Consider the following 17,407-nt stretch of genomic DNA (forward strand, 5'->3'; position numbering starts at 1 on the left):
TTACCTGAGGCATTGAGGCATTCAGGTCTATCTGTATCTATCTGTATCTCAACGACTGGATCATCAAGGGAAAATCTCGGGACCAGGTGCAAAGGAGCCTCAATCTGGTACGATCCACCTGTCGTGAGCGGGGTCTGTTGATAAATGAAAAGAAATCAACCCTGACCCCAGTGCAGCGTATAAAGTTCATAGGAGCGATACTCGACTCCACACAAGCCAGAGCCTTCCTCTCGGAAGGCCGTTTCCAAGCTATGGCCGACCTGATAGCTCATGTGATGGCCTACTCTCTCACCACTGCGCGCATGTGCCTAAAGCTATTGGGCCACATAGCAACGTGCACTTATGTGGTGTGCATGCGCGGCTTCATTTCTGGCCCCTGCAAGCATGGTTGACGTCGGTCTATGTCCCCAACAGACATGTTCTGGACCGGGTAGTCATGGTACCAAGTCACATCTGGTCATCCCTGAAGTGGTGGTCGTACCCTGACTCAGTCTTAGAGAGAGTTCCCTTTGCGACCCCGTCCCCATCGGCCACTAAGGGCTCCAATGCTTCAGATCTGGGTTGCGGAGCCCACCTCTGTGATCTCAGCAAGGTCGTTGGTTGCGAGACAATTGATCCCTCCACATAAACGTCAGAGAGGTCAGAATGGTTCGCTTGGCCTGCCAGGCTTTCCTGCATCACTTGAAGGGCAAGGAGGTCCAGTACTGACGGACAATACTGTGGCAATGTTTTACAGTAACTCCTCACTTAACGTTGTAATTATGTTCCTGAAAAATGTGACTTTAAGCGAAACAATGTTAAGCGAATCCAATTTCCCCATAAGAATATTAGGTTCCAGGGAAATTTTTTTCACCAGACAAAAGACATATATATATATATATATATACACACACACACACATACACACACTATAAGTTTTAAACAAACAATTTCATATTGTACACAGCAATGATGATTGTGAAGCTTGGTTAAGGTGGTGAAGTCAGAGGGTGGGATATTTCCCAGGGAATGCCTTACTACTAAATGATGAACTAGCACTGGCTGAGCCCTCAAGGGTTAACCCATTGTTGTTAATGTAGCCTCACACTCTACAAGGCAGCACGAATGGAGGGAGGGGAGACAGCATGGCAGACAGAGACAGAAACACAGACCCTGTGTGAGAGATGCGCATTGCCTCTTTAAGTACGCTGACCCCACTCTAAGTACACTGCCTTTTTAAGTAGATCAGCAAGTTGAGACAGCAGCTGCTGCCAGCAAGCTCCCTCCGTCCTGAGCCCTGTCGTGTCCCCCACCTGCTCTGTGGAGATGGGGCAAGCGGGGTGCAGGAGGGAGGGAGACATCCTGACATTAGCCTCCCCTTTTCTCCCTCCCTGCACAGGAAGCAGGAGGCTCCTGGGAGCAGCTCCAAGGCAGACGGCAGGAGCAGCACATGGCAGTGGGGGGAGGGACAGCTGAACTGCCTGGCAATTGATAACCTGCTAGGCGACTGCCGCACAGGAAACTTAGGGCAGTGGGGAGCTGATGGGGGGTGCTGCCGGTCCACCCTGGTTCCAAGCCCCCACCAGCTAGCTCCAACGGGCTGCTCTTTCTGCAAGCAGTGGACAAAGCAGGTGGCTGCCAAACGATGTTATAAGGAAGCATTGTGCAACTTTAAACGAGCATGTTCTCTAATTGATCAGCATTGTAACAACAAAATATTAACCGGGATGACTTTAAGCGAGGAGTTACTGTATATCAACAAGCAAGACAGAGCCCAGTTGTCAGTTCTTTGCCAAGAAGCTCTCTGGCTGTGGAACTTCTATGTGCAGCATGCCATTTAGCTCTGTGGCCTCGCACCTTCCGGGTACCAGGAACGTGTTATCGGATCGCTTCAGCGGGATCTTCTCGTTTTGACATGAGAGGTCACTCCATCCGGAAGTAGTCAGCCTGATCTTCCAGAGGTGGAGGACTCCCCGGGTGGACTTATTCACTTACAGGCAGAACAGGAAGTGCCACGTTTTCTGCTCTATTCGCGGGAACGACACAGGCTCCCTGTTCAATGCTTTCTTGCTCCCATGGTCAGGGGCTCTGCTATACACACTTAGCCAGTGCCTCTAATCTACAGAGTCCTCATAAAAATCAAGCAGCACAAGGTGAGAATAATCCTAATAGCTCCTGCCTAGCCTCGCCAGCAGTGGTTTGGCACACTGCTGATCCTCTTGATAGCAGCTCTGCTACAGCTTCCACTCCAGCTGGACTTGCTGTCCCAAGACCACAGACACCTTCTGCGCCCGAACCTCGCACCTCTGCACCTGATGGCCTGGTTGCTGCATGGCTGAATGCAGAAGAACAAGCTTGCTTGGCCTGCGTTCAACAGTCCTCATGGGTAGCAGAAAGTCCTGGAAACAGTTCACATGTTGGGCTTCGGACCAGGGTCTCCGGCTCGACCAGGCCTCTCTCCAGTTGATCCTGCACTATCTTCTTCACCACAAGCTCTGGGGCCTGTCTTTCTCAACAGTCAAGGTCCACTTGGCAGCTATTTCAGCCTTCCACCCTCCAGCACAAGGCAGTTCAATCTTTGCACATGACATGAGGGTTCGGTTTCTGAAAAGCCTGGAACGGTTTTACCCTCAAGTCCACGACCCTGTCCCACCTTGGGACCCGAACTTCGTGCTGTCTAGGCTCACAGATCCACCCTTCGAGCCATTAGCTTCTTGTTCCCTTCTGCTGCTCTCGTGGAAGGTCTCCTTTCTGGTGGTTATAACGTCAGCCCACAGGGTCTCTGAAATTAGAGTTCTCACCTCGGAACCACTCTATACAATGTTCTATAAGGATAAGGTTCAACTGTGACCGCACCCAGCCTTCTTGCCCAAGTTAGTTTCACAGTTTCATATGAACCAGGACATATATTTACCGGTTTTCTTCCCAAAACCTCATAAGTCAGACGAGGAGTGCAGACTACACTCTCTTGATGTTACGAGAGCGCTGGCTTTTTATATTGAAAGGACTAAACCATTCCGGAAGTCAACACAGCTCTTTGTTGCAGTGGCAGACAGAATGAAGTGCCTCCCTATGTCTACACAGAGGATTTCATCATGGATCACTGCCTGCATCAAGTTTTGCTATGAGCTGACAAAGGTACCCTCTACAGCGACTGTAACTGCTCATTCTGCTACAGTGCAAGCTTCTTTAGCAGCCTTCTTGGCCCAGGTGCCGATTCAAGATATCTGCAGGGTCGCTACTTGGTCATCCATTCATATGTTCGTGTTGCATTATGCAACCACCCAACAGGCCCATGATGATACCAGCTTTGGTAGAGCAGTGTTACAAGCCACACAACTGTGATCTCCGAGCCCACTTCCAGGGATACTGCTTGTGAGTCACCTAGAATGGAATTGACATGAGCAAGCACTCAAAGAAGAAAAAATGGTTACCTGCCTTTAGTAACTGTTCTTCGAGATGTGTTGCTCATGTCCATTCCATTACCTGCCTTCCTACCCCTCAGTTGGAGTTATCGGCAAGAAGGAACTGAGAGGGCGTAGGGACGGCGGTGCCTCATATACCAGCACATGAGCACGGCACTCCAAAGGGCCCCAGAGCTGGCCCTATGGATACCACTAAGGCAAAAAATTCCGACAACTGGGCACGTGGGCACGCACACACCTAGAATGGAATGGACATGAGCAACACATCTCTAAGAACAACAGTTGCGAAAGGTAGATAACCGTTTTTTATGTGGAAGTAGCAAATTGCACTTTTTAAATGCACTTTATAAACCTTTAAGCTGAGGAAGTAATAGAAGCATCAGCTGTAATTCAAGGAGCTATTGGACTGGGAAATAATATGGGCACATCTTGTGGTCATTCAACAAAATTAGCCATTTTCCTTTTTATGCAGGTCAAAAACATGCCTCCACAGGTGTACAAAACAAGTCATCTGGCTATTTTAAATGTATATAAGAAAATATTAGACCTTTCTGATAATCTTTTAATAGCATGGGAGTTTGTTCAAAAATATTATTAATGACATGCTACTTTGGAAATGTCTAACTAGGTATCCGATGATTAATATAATATATTGTATCATTTGCAGATTAGTGCAGTTTTTGGTTTGAATTCTTTCTGAATCAATATAATCTATTGAAATACCATCCTGAATGGCTAGCTACATTCAATTTGCTTTTTTTTTATAAACAAGCAACCCTATCTATACTATACTTGTAGGCCTGTGCAGTGCAAGGTAGGTCTAATATGCTTCACATGCAGAACACAAAAAACCCTTCCTGTAGACCTATAAAATATTAAATTGTATATTTTTGGCATTTACTGCGACTGGTGTCTGTTGCCTTTATGAAACTGAGATGTATATAGTATTTTTTACATTCTGAGAATGAACCATTTAGTCAAGTATGAGGCATATTTAGGGCTGCCCGGGGGCAATTTGCCCCAGGCCCTGCAGGAGCCCCCACGAGAATATAGTATTCTATAGTATTGCAACTTTTTTTATGGAAGGGGCCCCCGAAATTACTTTGCCCCAGACCCCCTGAATCCTCTGGGTGGCCCTGGGCATATTAAAGAACTAAGAAGATTTTATAATATATAACTGTTTAATTTTTCTTTGTGTTGTATAATCCAGTCTGGAAAACTGGCAGCAATTTTGCTACCATTCTTCCCCTCCATTTCTCCAACTTTGATTTTGTGGTTGTGCCTATCACATTGTCTTTTGGAGGCATGTCATTAGTCTCTTGGGAATATGAATATTTGGAGCAGAACTTTGTAAGGAGCCATAGCCACAGACAACTCTGAGATACTTTGGTCATTGAGACAGTAAACAAGAACTCACTTCCTGTTCCTTCCATCTACCATAACTTTGACCATTCTTTATTATGTTTTATTGTTTCTAGGTACTATACTTATACAGCCCCTCATCATCATAGTATCTAATTACCTTGTTTTGTTTTATTAGTTAAAGTTTATTTTATTAGTAGTTAGTTTTAATTAATATTATCGCAGTTGTGTGAGCCTAATGACACTTAGGTGAATCTCTGGCTCTATGCTATGGCCTGTCACCTTTTTTTATATGTCTGCTATATGCCTAAGTTAGCCTTTTCTTCAGGATTGTGGTATTTTTGGACCAACAGATCAGTATGTTTGATAAGAAATCAGATCATTTTTGTTGTTATGGGGGAAAAATGTTGGTCTCTGACCAATCTATGTGCTGCCTAACATGTCTGGATGAGGGGTGCCTGCCCAGCTGATGCCTGATGTATCAAAATGTTATGCCTTCAATATGGAAAGATGAATTTTCACTTTTGTCATCTTTGAATCCCCCCCCCCCAAAGTTTCCAGGAAAGAAGCTCCGCAGCTTCAGAAGATGTGCACATGCCAGGAAGAGATCAGTCGCAAATGAGCATAAATGCATCTTCTGACTTGGAGTTAATCATGACATACCTGAGAGTCAGATCTGCCTCAAGATGTTAACCAGAGTCATCAAGCTTGGGAATATCTCATAAACTTCCTAGAAGTACCCCTGAGACACTTCTGTAAACCCAATCTGCAGTTACCCCAGAGTTTCTGCTTGGTCAGTGTAGGGAGTACTAAACTCAACACAGAGATTCTTGGTGCCCCCCCTGTGTTGAGGGATTTTGTGGAACTGGCATCAACACTTGGTAGAGCAGTGACCTTACCTACCCAACCCTGTCAGCACACCATGGAGGTTTGCAGTGAATTACTTACAGGTGCCTGAGATGGACTTGTTCTTTTTTTAGAAGCCCATCACAGGGAGCCTGTGCCCTGACTTCCCTTAAAGGGATCAACTACTGTGTTACAAAAGCATATTCTTGAGGATGAGTGCTGATGTGGAGGATATTAAGGTGAAGTATGCGTCTAGTGTAGAGGAACAGGAGCAATGACTGTGCTGTAGGTGACCTGACATTTCCCAATTTTTGAAGAAGCTAGCAACATCAATAATTCCTGTGCCAAGATCCTAAAAGACCAAGATTAAAATGTATAACAAAATTAAATGACTAGTCTAAGGTCTTGCACTAAGTTAATGGCAAAGGGAGGATTAGAACTTGGAAATTCTTGGCTTCAAGTCCTATACTCTGTCCACTAGACTATCCATCTAAAAAAATCTGCATAAGTACAACTCATCAACTGTGGTTTATCTGTTTGTACATTCTTTCATCTCCTAATATTACAAGTAGTGTTTTGTATAATTTATAGTATATCTAGTATAATAATTTGATTTCTTGTTATTGCAGAGTAATGCTCTCTACCCACTCTCTTACCATACATTTCCTTTTCTAGCGGATGGCAAACGCTTGGCTTCTGTTGGCATAGATGACAATCATACTATTGTGCTCTGGGACTGGAAAAAAGGAGAGAAGCTTTCAGCAGTAAGGTAAAAGTTTAACTTCATTCTGAAATCTATACCAAAATTAGTTTCAAATGGCAATGGACAGAATGGATACAAAGTGAGAATACTACTGAGGCATAAATGAGTAGTTTCCCTTGCTTGTTGATTCCCCCAATCAATGGCTTTTAGCATAGACTTAAAACTTTATTTAGGGAGAAAATCTGTAGGTAAAGTAAAATCAACAACCATTGCTATGAAAGTTAAGTGACGAACTCGAGATGAGAAATAAGAGATTTGTTCTTACTGGAAGAAAAGAGATGTTTTATTAACATTTCTCTGATGTGTGAGTAACTGCCCAGTACCTTTTGAAACAGTTCCTTTAAAACTCACTACACACACCTCTATTTCTCATTTCTATAACTTATTATGCCAAAAAAAAGTACATAGTCACAAACTGCATGCAAGTCCCTTTCCAAGCTGAATCATTGGCTGCAAGTGACTCTTCCTCCTCCCTCCTTACCAGTCACAGCTGCACACATTTCCTCACCATTTTTGCGGCACATGCATGCACACTACTTGCCTTTCAAACACCACATACACTCACATGTCTTTCTTTAATGTTCCTGTTCTATGCAGTTGGGTCTGGTGCTTCTCCTTTCTGCAGCTACTGGACCTTGAGGCTCCTGTATGCAGCTGGTGCTGACGCTGTTTTTCTGGGCCTCATCTATCTTCCATGTAGCACCTCACTCACCAGATGTACACTTTCTGCCCTTCTGCAGATGTTGGTATCTACTTTTCTTTTTCAAAACCTTCTCATGGTAGGTCTCCAGCAATGGCTCCCTCAGCCCTTTCCTATGTTGGTACTCTCAGATGACAACTGCTTTCTCCAGGGACTCCCTTTTGTTGCAGGTCCTTACTCCTCCCTCCCCAACCCTCTGTTCTGAAGCTGTGCAAACTTGGCTGTGCAGCTGGTAGCTGCTGAACCAGGCCAACCTTGCCATCCTCAAATAGTTCCAGTTTTATCTTTAAGATAGTAGTTCAAGTGGTGGTTCTTGCTAGCAGATCTCCTGGTGAGCTGACTAGGAGGCTTCATATGCTTGTCTCTGACAAGCCTTAGCAGTTTCTGGTTCCTTATCTCTTAATGGCCACTTGTGGGGAGAGGTACATAGTCTTTCTGTCAAGCTAAATTGTTCAGGCATGAATATGCGTTCTTTGTCAATGGCTCTTAATAGTTACTGTCCTCACTTGCTCCTGAGGTCCCTTGATGAATCAGGAAAGAGTCTTCCCCTACAGACATTTGACACTGTTCATTCATTACTGATTCAGTAATATTTATGATAATAACAATTCTCCCAAATCAGCAGATGCTATTGGAATTTTTGGAAAGTTCCCCAGTCTTCAGTGGTTCTATATATATTTGTATACAAGGCATGTGACCTTTGTGCCAAAGATGACTTCAGTTCCAAGAATTATTGGACCCACCACAAGCTATGTTCTTCTTCAAGGAGTGTCCCTGTGAGTGCTCCACTTTAGGTGTCTTGACGCCCTGAACTTGTAATTGGAGATTTTTGGTAGCAGTACCCGGTTGGGCTGCGCATGCGCTGTAGCCGTCTCACGCTGCTCCGAGCAGTTACACAGCGGCACGCAGCCAACCGTTCTCCTGTTCCTTCGCTACCATCTTTGGCTTAAGTCGGAGCAATCAGCAGCACCTTCTCTTACCTCATATAAGATTTATAGTAGATAGTTCATAGTGATAATGTTAGCTTAGTTGTAGTTAGCTTCCCTATCCCCTTACCTTACTCTAATTTCTTTAATTTTCACACAAAAAAGTCTCCCTTTACCTTCCCTGTCTACCCCTGTCTCTCTGGCAGGTTTACCCCTGTTTTTGTCTAAGAGACCAACTCTCTTGGGCATGTCCAACTTACCTGGCTTTAAATGCTGCCTGACTTGCAGACTCTCCATACTGGTCTCTGACGGCCAGGCTCAGTGTGTCCACTTCCTCGGCGAGATACACATTACTCAAAAGTGCCCACACAGCAGAAAGCTGACAGCCAGGACAAGAAAAGTCAGAGATCTCCAACTGAAGCTCCTCATGATGGAGAAATCCCTCAGGCCAGTCTCAAACCCTGAGTCCAGGCCACACCCCAGCAACTGTTGCTTTACTTCAACAACAGTTGCCAAAGAGCCTATTCCTAGAAAGGTTACTAAAAAGCGGTCGCAGACATCCCTGCACGGAGAATCCCCTAAAAGAAAGCGATCTCCAACTGAAAAATCTGCCCTGGTACTGATGGCACCGAGAGTGCCAGACCGCAAGGCACCGGGAATGTCTGGCACAGAGAGTTCCTGAAGAGCTAAAGACCCTATGCAGGTGACCTCTAAAGGAGGTTCACACACTAAACTGAAACATTCCAGCTTGGCACCCATGGAGCCGAAGAAGATCTTGGCACCGAGTGGTACAATGGCGCCACTTGCTGTACATATGCCGCACAGCCCTAAATCCTCAGCACCGGTAGCTTCAACTCATGCTCCCAGGCGGTCCACCATGTCGTCTCCGGCACCTAGCCTCACAGTTCCACAGTAATTCATGGGGCATGCAGACCTGATAGTGGCCTCAATGCCTGAATATTTACTCGCCACCGAGGGTACCTCATCCAGATCAGTACCAAGCCAGTTGACTACTCCTTGCAGATCAGCCCCCCCATCTCTAGTGATGAGGAAGAAGAGGATGACGCAGTAATATATATTGCTTGTCACTCCTCACCCAAGCCCGGACCATCTCATCACCAACTACCTGTAGATATACGAGGATGTGGTCACCTATGGACACCACCCCCCATACCATTCCCACCTAACTGGTCATACTGGGATCCATGGGCAATGTATAGGGCCCAAAATCACAGCTCCCCTAAATCCATAACAGCCAGGTCTCCTTCACCAACTGTTCTGGCACCCTTGGAAACACAAGAGGAAGACACTGAGGAGCCTGAGGACATAGCTGAACATGACACTTTTCTGCCTACTCACCTCTCTTTGTTGTCATCGGACGAAACCATAAAGCCACCCCACCCCGCACCATGGGGGATGATTTCAAATCCATTCAGGACCTCTTCAATGGGGTTGCTGAATCCCTAGACATTTCGTTGTCTCAGCTACCAGAAGCCCAACATAAGCTCTCAGACATACTCCAGGCATACCCATCAGCAAAGATAGCTCTGCCAATTAATTATGCAATCATGGAGCCCGCAAAAATAATCTGGCAGATACCTGCTACAGCACCACCCTCATGTAAAAGATCCGACAAACAATATGTGCTAGAAAAAGGGGCTGAGTTCCTATTTACACACCCCATGCCAAACTCCTTAGTGGAGACAGTGAACCAAAGGGGAAAACACCACCAGTCCCAAACGACCCCATACGATAAGGATTGGAAAAGGCTGGACCTTTTTGGGTGGAAAGCTTATTCTTCAGCTACACTTCAGTTCCGCATACCCAACTACGCAACCCTGCTGGCCAAATATACATGCAATCTGTTCTCCAAAATGTCAACTTTTATTGAAAATATACCCAATGACAAAATAGAACAGTATAAGGCAAACATTTCTGAGGGGTCTCTCATTGCCAGGATGGCCCTACAGGCTTCCTTAGACTCTGCAGACATGGCAGCACGTTCCATCGCAACATCTATGGTCATGCGCTGTGCATCTTGGCTCCACCTCTCCAAGTTCCAAAGGGAGGTCTGGGCAACCATTAAAGACTTACCCTTCGAGGGTCAGAAACTTTGCAGACAAAACGGATGTCTCATTACATAGCCTAAAAGACTCAAGGATGACCTTAAAAATCCTTGGCATTTACATATCTGCAAACAAAAAGAAACAGAGCAGGTTTTACAATCAGAGATTCTGGTCTACGCCATACTCTCAGCTCCAAAGACAGTATGATCAATGATGTAAACAAAGAACAGACGTTGGCAGAACCAAGATCAGCCTTCGACGTCTTAATAATCCACCTCTAGACAATCATTTTGAAGGTGTGGTTGAGGGCACAAAACCTCCACACTCTCTTACTCTAGAACCAGAAAAGGTCCCCCCGCCCATTCGGAGACTCTGTCACCATACTACCCAGTCTGGAACAGCATCACAACAGACAAATGGGTTTTAGAGATTATCCAGAAGGGCTACTCCATCCACTTTATTTCTATCTCACCTACCCACCCCCCTTTCCTGTTCCTCTTCAGGGACCCCTCTCACAAGCACCTGTTACAACAGGAAATAAACCACCTTGTACAAATAGATGCCGTGGAACCTGTACCATCGCAATACAGGGGAAGAGGTTTTTATTCACACTACTTTCTAACTGAGAAAAAGATCAGTGGGTGGAGACCCATCCTGGATTTACAAAAACTCAACAAATTCATGAGAATATATCAAAATGGTGACTCTAACCACAATAATTCTGGCATTAGAGAAGGGAGATTGGCTCTTGGCACTTGACCTACAGGATGCTTATTTTCATATTAATATCCGCCCGTCACACAGAAGATTCTTGAGATTCACCCAAGAGAAACAGCATTTCCAATGCAGAGTACTACCCTTCGGCCTATCCACTGCCCCAAGGGTTTTTCCCAAGGTTCTCGCTGTCATTGCAACTCAATTCCGCAGACACGGAGTAATGATATTTCCATACTTGGACGATAGCCTCCTATGGGCACCAATACGGCAAGAAGCGATAAACACCACGCAGAGCACAATAACCCTTTTCATGAACCTAGGGTTGCAAATAAATACGCAAAAGTTTACACTGGTTCCTGTCCAAAAGTTGGAATTCACAGGTGCCCATCTTGACTGTCTAACAGCAACAACAACATTACCCCAACAATGCTTCCTCACTCTATTCGATCTAATTTCAGTGTTGAGAGACAGCCCACAAACATCTGCTAAAACATGTTTACAACTCTTGGGGCACATGTCAGCAACAATGTTTTTTGGTTAAGCATGCCAGACTCCACATAAGATGCTTGCCAGGTCTGGCTTTGAACAGTGTATATACCGCCAGATAGTCTCTCAACAGATGCATCCACCATGTTAATGAGTTTTTTACTCTGCGTGGCATGGTGAGGCAACTAAGTAATGTCTGCCCTATCCAACAAAAGGATACCCTGTCCAACCCTGACAATCATGACAGACGCTTTCCTAATAGGTTGTGGGGGCGAGCACATCTACTCAACAATACGGTCCAAGGCCGCTGGTTCCCAGCGGAGTCCAACCTGCACATAAACTTACTGGAGCTAAGGACAGTCCAAAATGCATGTGACCACTTTCTCTCTTTAATCAAGAACAATGCCATTAAAATCCTCACGGACAATATAGCATGCATGTTTTATACAGTATAAACCACCAAGGGGGAAGTACAATCATACTCCCTATGTACAGAGGCAATATGCATTTGGAATTGGTGCATCATCAACAACATAGAGATATCGGCATCCTATCTGCCGGGATGTCAGAATACGACAGCAGATGTACTAAGCAGGGATTTTTCACAAACTCACGAGTGAGAGATGGATCCTGGAATTCTCAAATCCATATTCAAACTATGGGGGTTCCCCACCATAGAGCTATTCGCAACAGCTCAGAATGCCAAGTGCCCACAATATTGCTCCAGAGCTGGATTGGGACACCACTCCCTAGGCGACACTCTCCTTATAAAATGGGAGGCACCGTTGATGTATGCATTTCCTCCAACCCCACTCCTAAGCCACGTCATTAAGAAGTTCAAGCAGGACAAATCCAAGGTCATTCTCAGAGCCCCCACATGGCCCGGACAAACGTGGTTCCCATACTTGTGTCATATGGCAGTGAAACCGCCTCAAAGCCTTCCCTTAGTACCTCACCTTCTATCATAAGATGTGGGACGCGTCCGTCACCCCAACCTTGCAGTACTCCACCTCAAGTCCTGGTTACTCCATGGCTGACTTGGATTGAGAAGGCCTGTTCAGAGGAAGTAAAAGATATATTACTGAACAGTCAGAGACTAAGTACAAGAAAGACATATATCCATAAGTGGAAACAATTATGCACCTGGTGCCAAGATAAACAGATCTTACCACAATTGTCCCCCCTACTGAGGATCCTGGACAATATACTAGGACTTAAAATTGGGGCTATCCACAACCTCCATCAGAGTACACTTGGCTGTTATTACCTCCTTCCATGACAAGGTGGACAGGGTCATCATATTTGCTCTCCCGACAATTAAGCACTTCCTTACAGGCATTGAAAACACTTATCCCACTTTGACAAGGTGCTGAGCAGAAATACTGCAGAATCAGCCCCCTGCCATGCCAGCCCCATTTAAGTGAATAAAGTGGAGCTGGCTGGAAAGAACCTGCCCAAATTGAGGAATGAGAGCCAGCTGCCAGCCCAATTAGCCAAAGGCTATATAAGAGGCTGAGAAGAAGGAAGCCAGGATGTTGGGACGGAGGAGAGTGAGGGAGTCTAGGCAGGGAGAAAGCCCTTCCCTCCTGGGTTCAGCCACAAGGAACCGAGAGCTGTGTAAGCGGTATGGTGAGAAGATGGTGGGAGCACAAACTTGTAAATAAAAGCACCAGTGGTTTCTGAACCCCGGGGTCTCTGAGTGACTTTATCTGAGCATAGCTGAGGCAGGAGCCAGGAGGGCCAGCTGCACTGTGTTACACCCACAATAAGAAACCCTACACTCATGTGGGACCTCAACCTTGTTCTACGCGGAATCCTGGGAAAGCCGTTTGAACCCCTTGCAATTTACTCTTTGTTGCACTTATCCATGAAGGTGGCTTTCCTCATTGCCATCACGTCCACCAGATATGTGGGAGAATTAGGTGTCCTAATGGCAAACCCACCGTATACAACATTTTTTAAAGATTAAGTAATCCTATAACTGCATCCTAAGTTCATATCCAAAGTCGCCTCCCCCTTTCATTTAAACCAACCCATTTACTTACCTGTATTTTTTCCTAAACCACAAGTGGGCAGGAGGGAGGCCTCACTCCACACATTGGATGTTCGAAGAGCAATAACTTTCTACATTGAAAAAACAAAAACATTTAGAAAATCACCTAGACTATTTGTTTCCATAACAGAACGCTCGATGGGTCAAACCATCTCAAAACAGACACTATCCAAGTGGATATCAGGATTTATCCATTTGTGCTACCAAAACAGCAATCTACAACCTCCACCAGGAATTTGCATACACTCCACCAGAGCACTGGCAGCATCTGTGGCCTTTCTCAATAATGTCCCTATCACTGACATTTGTAGAGCAGCTATATGGGCATCAGTCCATACTTTCACTAAACACTGTGCTTTAGAACAACAATCAGCATCAGATGCACACTTTGGACTTACAGTGTTATCCACTGTCAATAGACCAACTCCAAAGCCCTTCTCCTCCACTGAGCCTTTCAACAGTCACCTAAAGTGAAGCACCCACAGGGACACTCTTCGAAGAAGAAGAGAGGGTTACTCACCTTGTGCAGTAACTGAGGTTCTTTGAGATGGTTGTCCCCGTGGGTGCTTTACTAGCCTCCCACTTCCTCTCTACATCTGAGTTTCAGGCCGATCCTCTGAGGTAGAGAAGGAACAGGGGGATGGTTGGCTGCACACCACTATGTAACCACTTGGAGCAGTGCGAGACAGCTATGGCGTGTCTGCAGCCCAACCGGGCACTGCTACCAAAAATCTGATACAAGTGCAGAGCATCAAGACACCTAAAGTGGAGCACCTGCAGGGACAACCAGCTTGAAGAACCTCAGTTACTGCACAAGGTGAGTAACCCTCTCTTACAGAAACTAGTCCAAAAACTTCATGAATAATTCAAAATGCTGATCTAGTGTCTAAATGTGAAAAATGAAATGTTCGCTCAACAGTATACTTTCAGCAACCGGAAAAACAAACATGCTTCGTATTTCCACTGTCACAATTTTGATGCGCAAAATAGTTATTTCTCTATTTTGCAGTTCAGATAATGTTAGCAACTCTTTAACTCTAACACACAAAATCTGGGTGACAGTTACATGCTTTCATTCCACAACAGAAGATCTCCTGGGGCCCTGGATAGGACAAATTTGAAATTTTTTATTCAGTGCCTATTGTGCACACAACATTGAAGCTCTTCGTGTGTTCTTTCCTGGATCCAACTCTGCCTTTCAGTCAGGTGAAGTACAGTATTTCTAAATTTCTGATGTCTTTTGCGTCAGGCACATTGGATTCTGCTTTTTGTCATAATTTGGTACATATTTTCACAGAACTTTGGCACATTGCTTTATGTGCCACCCATTAATATAGAGCCTTTTTACCATATATATGTGTTTTCTTTTGGCTAGCACCTTAGCTCTGTTGCATTGTTGTTCTCAGCACTCCGAAGCCAAAGCTTGTTAGGTGCTGAGCTGTAAGTAATAAAAACATCTTTCTCATTCCTACACCTATCTTGGTGCTCAGCACTTGTTGTGTCTTTTGGTCTGATGTTCCCTTTGGTGCACTGGTAACACTTTTCTTTTATTTCAGGTATGCAGACAGAGAGTTAAAAAGACTGCTCTGCAGTTTCAAACTTGGCCAGTGTGGCAAAACAGTGTTTAAAACTGATGTCCATGTTTGTTATATTGTCTGCATTGGCATAATTCATGATGTGCAGGGGTACTAGATATGTCTAGAAATTTAATTCCAAGTGCTGAGGAAATATGGGGAGGTCCAATAAGCTCTCCTTCAGGCATCTTAGGAAGGCACAAGTCTGGCCTGGAGTGCCAAAGCCCGAGTCAGTCAAATTTTCTGAGTGGCAGGGCTCCGTGCCTGTTTTGCCTGACATTATTGCTGACCTGGCTTGGTATTTGAAGGAGATGATACTGAGCTCATCAGATGAGGTGGTGCCCCCCTACAAATGGTTCTCAGAAAGTCTTCCAAATTGTGCTCCTCATTCTCAAGAATGCTCTCAGGCTTCTCAATATGAAGAAGAGCTACTACAGGCAGTCTTGTCCCTCCTGGCAAAGAGAACGTTAAAGCCATGGCCACTGAGTAAAAGAAGGAAAAGGATTTTATTCTACATACTTTCAGGCAGAAAAAAGATGGGAAATCTCTGGCCCTTCTTGGATCTCAGGGAACTGAATCAGTATTGGGTCAAAAAAAAATTCTAGATAGTTACCCTGGAAGCCACTACAACTCTCTTAGATGAAGTTTAATTGCTATGTGCTCTAGAACTAAATGCTTGCAAGCCCCTTAGAATGCTCTTCAAGTATTAAGATATGAGGTAAAGGAACATCACTTCCTTCACTGTCTTATCTCTTGAATTGGTGTCCATTCTGGGTATTTTCACAAAATTCTTGATGAAAGTCATTGCCTACTTGCCCAGTCTGGGAGCATGCACATTCACTAAGTTGTCTGGTTGGCTGATTAAGGACCCTACTTTGGATCATGTGAAAGAACAGTCCATATCACTACCAGAATGGAGTCACTAGGATATGTGATAAACTACCCACATTTTCAACAGTCCCCCACAAACAATTGAAGTATACAGGAGCCCCACTAGACAGCTCAAATCAATTTTCCTTCTCTAGAACAGGATCGTAGACATTCCCAGTTGGGCTCAACGGATCAGCAAGAGAGCTAGCAGGTAACAGTTTAGACAATGCTACTAATGTTAGGTCTCATGGCTGCAACGCTATTCGTGGTGTCCAGGACATGTTTGCATATGAGTAGGAGCCTACCAAATTCACCGTCCATTTTGGTCAATTTCATGGTGATAGGATTTTAAAAATCGTATATTTCATGATTTCACCTATTTAAATCTGAAATTTCCCAGTGTTGTAATTGTAGGGGTCCTGACCCAAAAAGGAGTTGAGGGGGTCGCAAAGTTATTGTAATAGGGGTTGCGGTGCTTCTACCCTTACTTCTGCATTGCTGCTGGTGGTCGTGCTGCCTTCAGAGCTGGACAGCTGGAGAGCAGTGGCTTCTGGCCGGGATCCCAGCTCTTAAGGCAGAGCCGCTGGAGCAGCAGCGCAGAAGTAAGGATGTACTGGTATGGTATTGCCAACCTTACTTCTAGACTGCTGCCTGCTGAGCTGGACCCTCACTCAGTCAGCAGCACCACCCTCCAGCCGCCCCGCTCTGAAGGCAGTAGCACAGGAGTAAGGGTGGCATGGTATGGTATTGCCACGCTTACTTTTATGCTGCGGCTGGCGGGGCACTACCTTCAGAGCTGAGCGCCCGGCCAACAGCCACCTCACTCTGGCTGCCCAGCAATGAAGGCAGTGCAGAAGTAAGGATGGTAATACCACCACCCCCCTAAAATAACCTTGCAATCCCCCTGCAATTCCCTTTTGGTTCAGGACCCCAATTTAGAAATGCAGGTCTCCCCCATGAAATCTGTATAGTAGAGAGTAAAAGTACACAAAAGACCAGATTTCATGGGGGGACACCAGATTTCATGGTCCGTGATGCATTTTTCATGACCGTGAATTTGGTAGGGCTCTATATATGAGGTAAGCTCAGTAGACCCTGCAATTCCAGTAACTTTCAGGAACTTTCGCATCTCATCTGATGGCAGACAGTCTCCACGCTGCTCTGACCCGTTGACAGTTCAGGAACAATCACCAATTACAAATTGACCTTAAAATACTTCCTCTCCAAACTGTAGTAGCCACAGATGTGTCTAACCTGGTATGGGGAGCCAATACAGAGGACTACGCACCCAGAGAATTTTTATCTCCATAGGAATTGCACTTGGACATAATTATTCTGGAGATGAGGGCAGTTCTGTATTGGTAGAGAGCTTCCAAGGAGACTTGAGAAGAACCTACAACTCCAGTTCCTACAGTTAAATAATGGTTTGTGGTGTCATGCAAACAGGACTGAGTGGACACTTTGTCCTCACCAGAAAAGCTACTTGACTTGTCTTTTCACCTGTCTTAAGTGAAAGACTAACTACATCCAAGTACATTTGGCAGCCATTCTGGCTAATAGTGAACTAATTGAAGGTCAACCAGTGCAATGTCTATGCAGTGCCTTTCAGGTTCATGCAGGTCTTGAGGCTTTTAAAACCT

At 45.2% G+C, this 17,407-nt stretch overlaps 1 protein-coding gene and 2 long non-coding RNA genes across 8 annotated transcripts in view; 1 reads left to right on the plus strand and 2 right to left on the minus strand.

Annotated features, from left to right (window-relative positions):
• EML5 (EMAP like 5) overlaps positions 1–17,407 on the plus strand; it is a 290,414-nt gene that overhangs the window by 145,439 nt on the left and 127,568 nt on the right. For all 6 annotated transcript variants that reach the window (XM_034768124.1, XM_034768125.1, XM_034768126.1 and 3 more), the window contains one exon: positions 6,288–6,381. In XM_034768124.1, coding sequence (XP_034624015.1) covers positions 6,288–6,381 — 94 coding nt within the window. The remainder of the gene's footprint in view (positions 1–6,287; positions 6,382–17,407) is intronic.
• On the minus strand, positions 111–7,437 carry LOC117876205. Its single transcript, XR_004645449.1, has 3 exons — positions 6,941–7,437; positions 6,269–6,348; positions 111–134 (listed from the first exon to the last, which is right to left on the minus strand). It is a non-coding gene; the product is annotated as an uncharacterized LOC117876205 (long non-coding RNA).
• LOC117876206 lies at positions 9,890–13,396 on the minus strand. Its single transcript, XR_004645450.1, has 3 exons — positions 13,316–13,396; positions 12,227–12,323; positions 9,890–10,192 (listed from the first exon to the last, which is right to left on the minus strand). It is a non-coding gene; the product is annotated as an uncharacterized LOC117876206 (long non-coding RNA).

Source organism: Trachemys scripta, chromosome 4 (genome assembly GCF_013100865.1).
Source record: "Trachemys scripta elegans isolate TJP31775 chromosome 4, CAS_Tse_1.0, whole genome shotgun sequence".
NCBI classification, from domain to species: Eukaryota; Metazoa; Chordata; order Testudines; family Emydidae; genus Trachemys; species Trachemys scripta.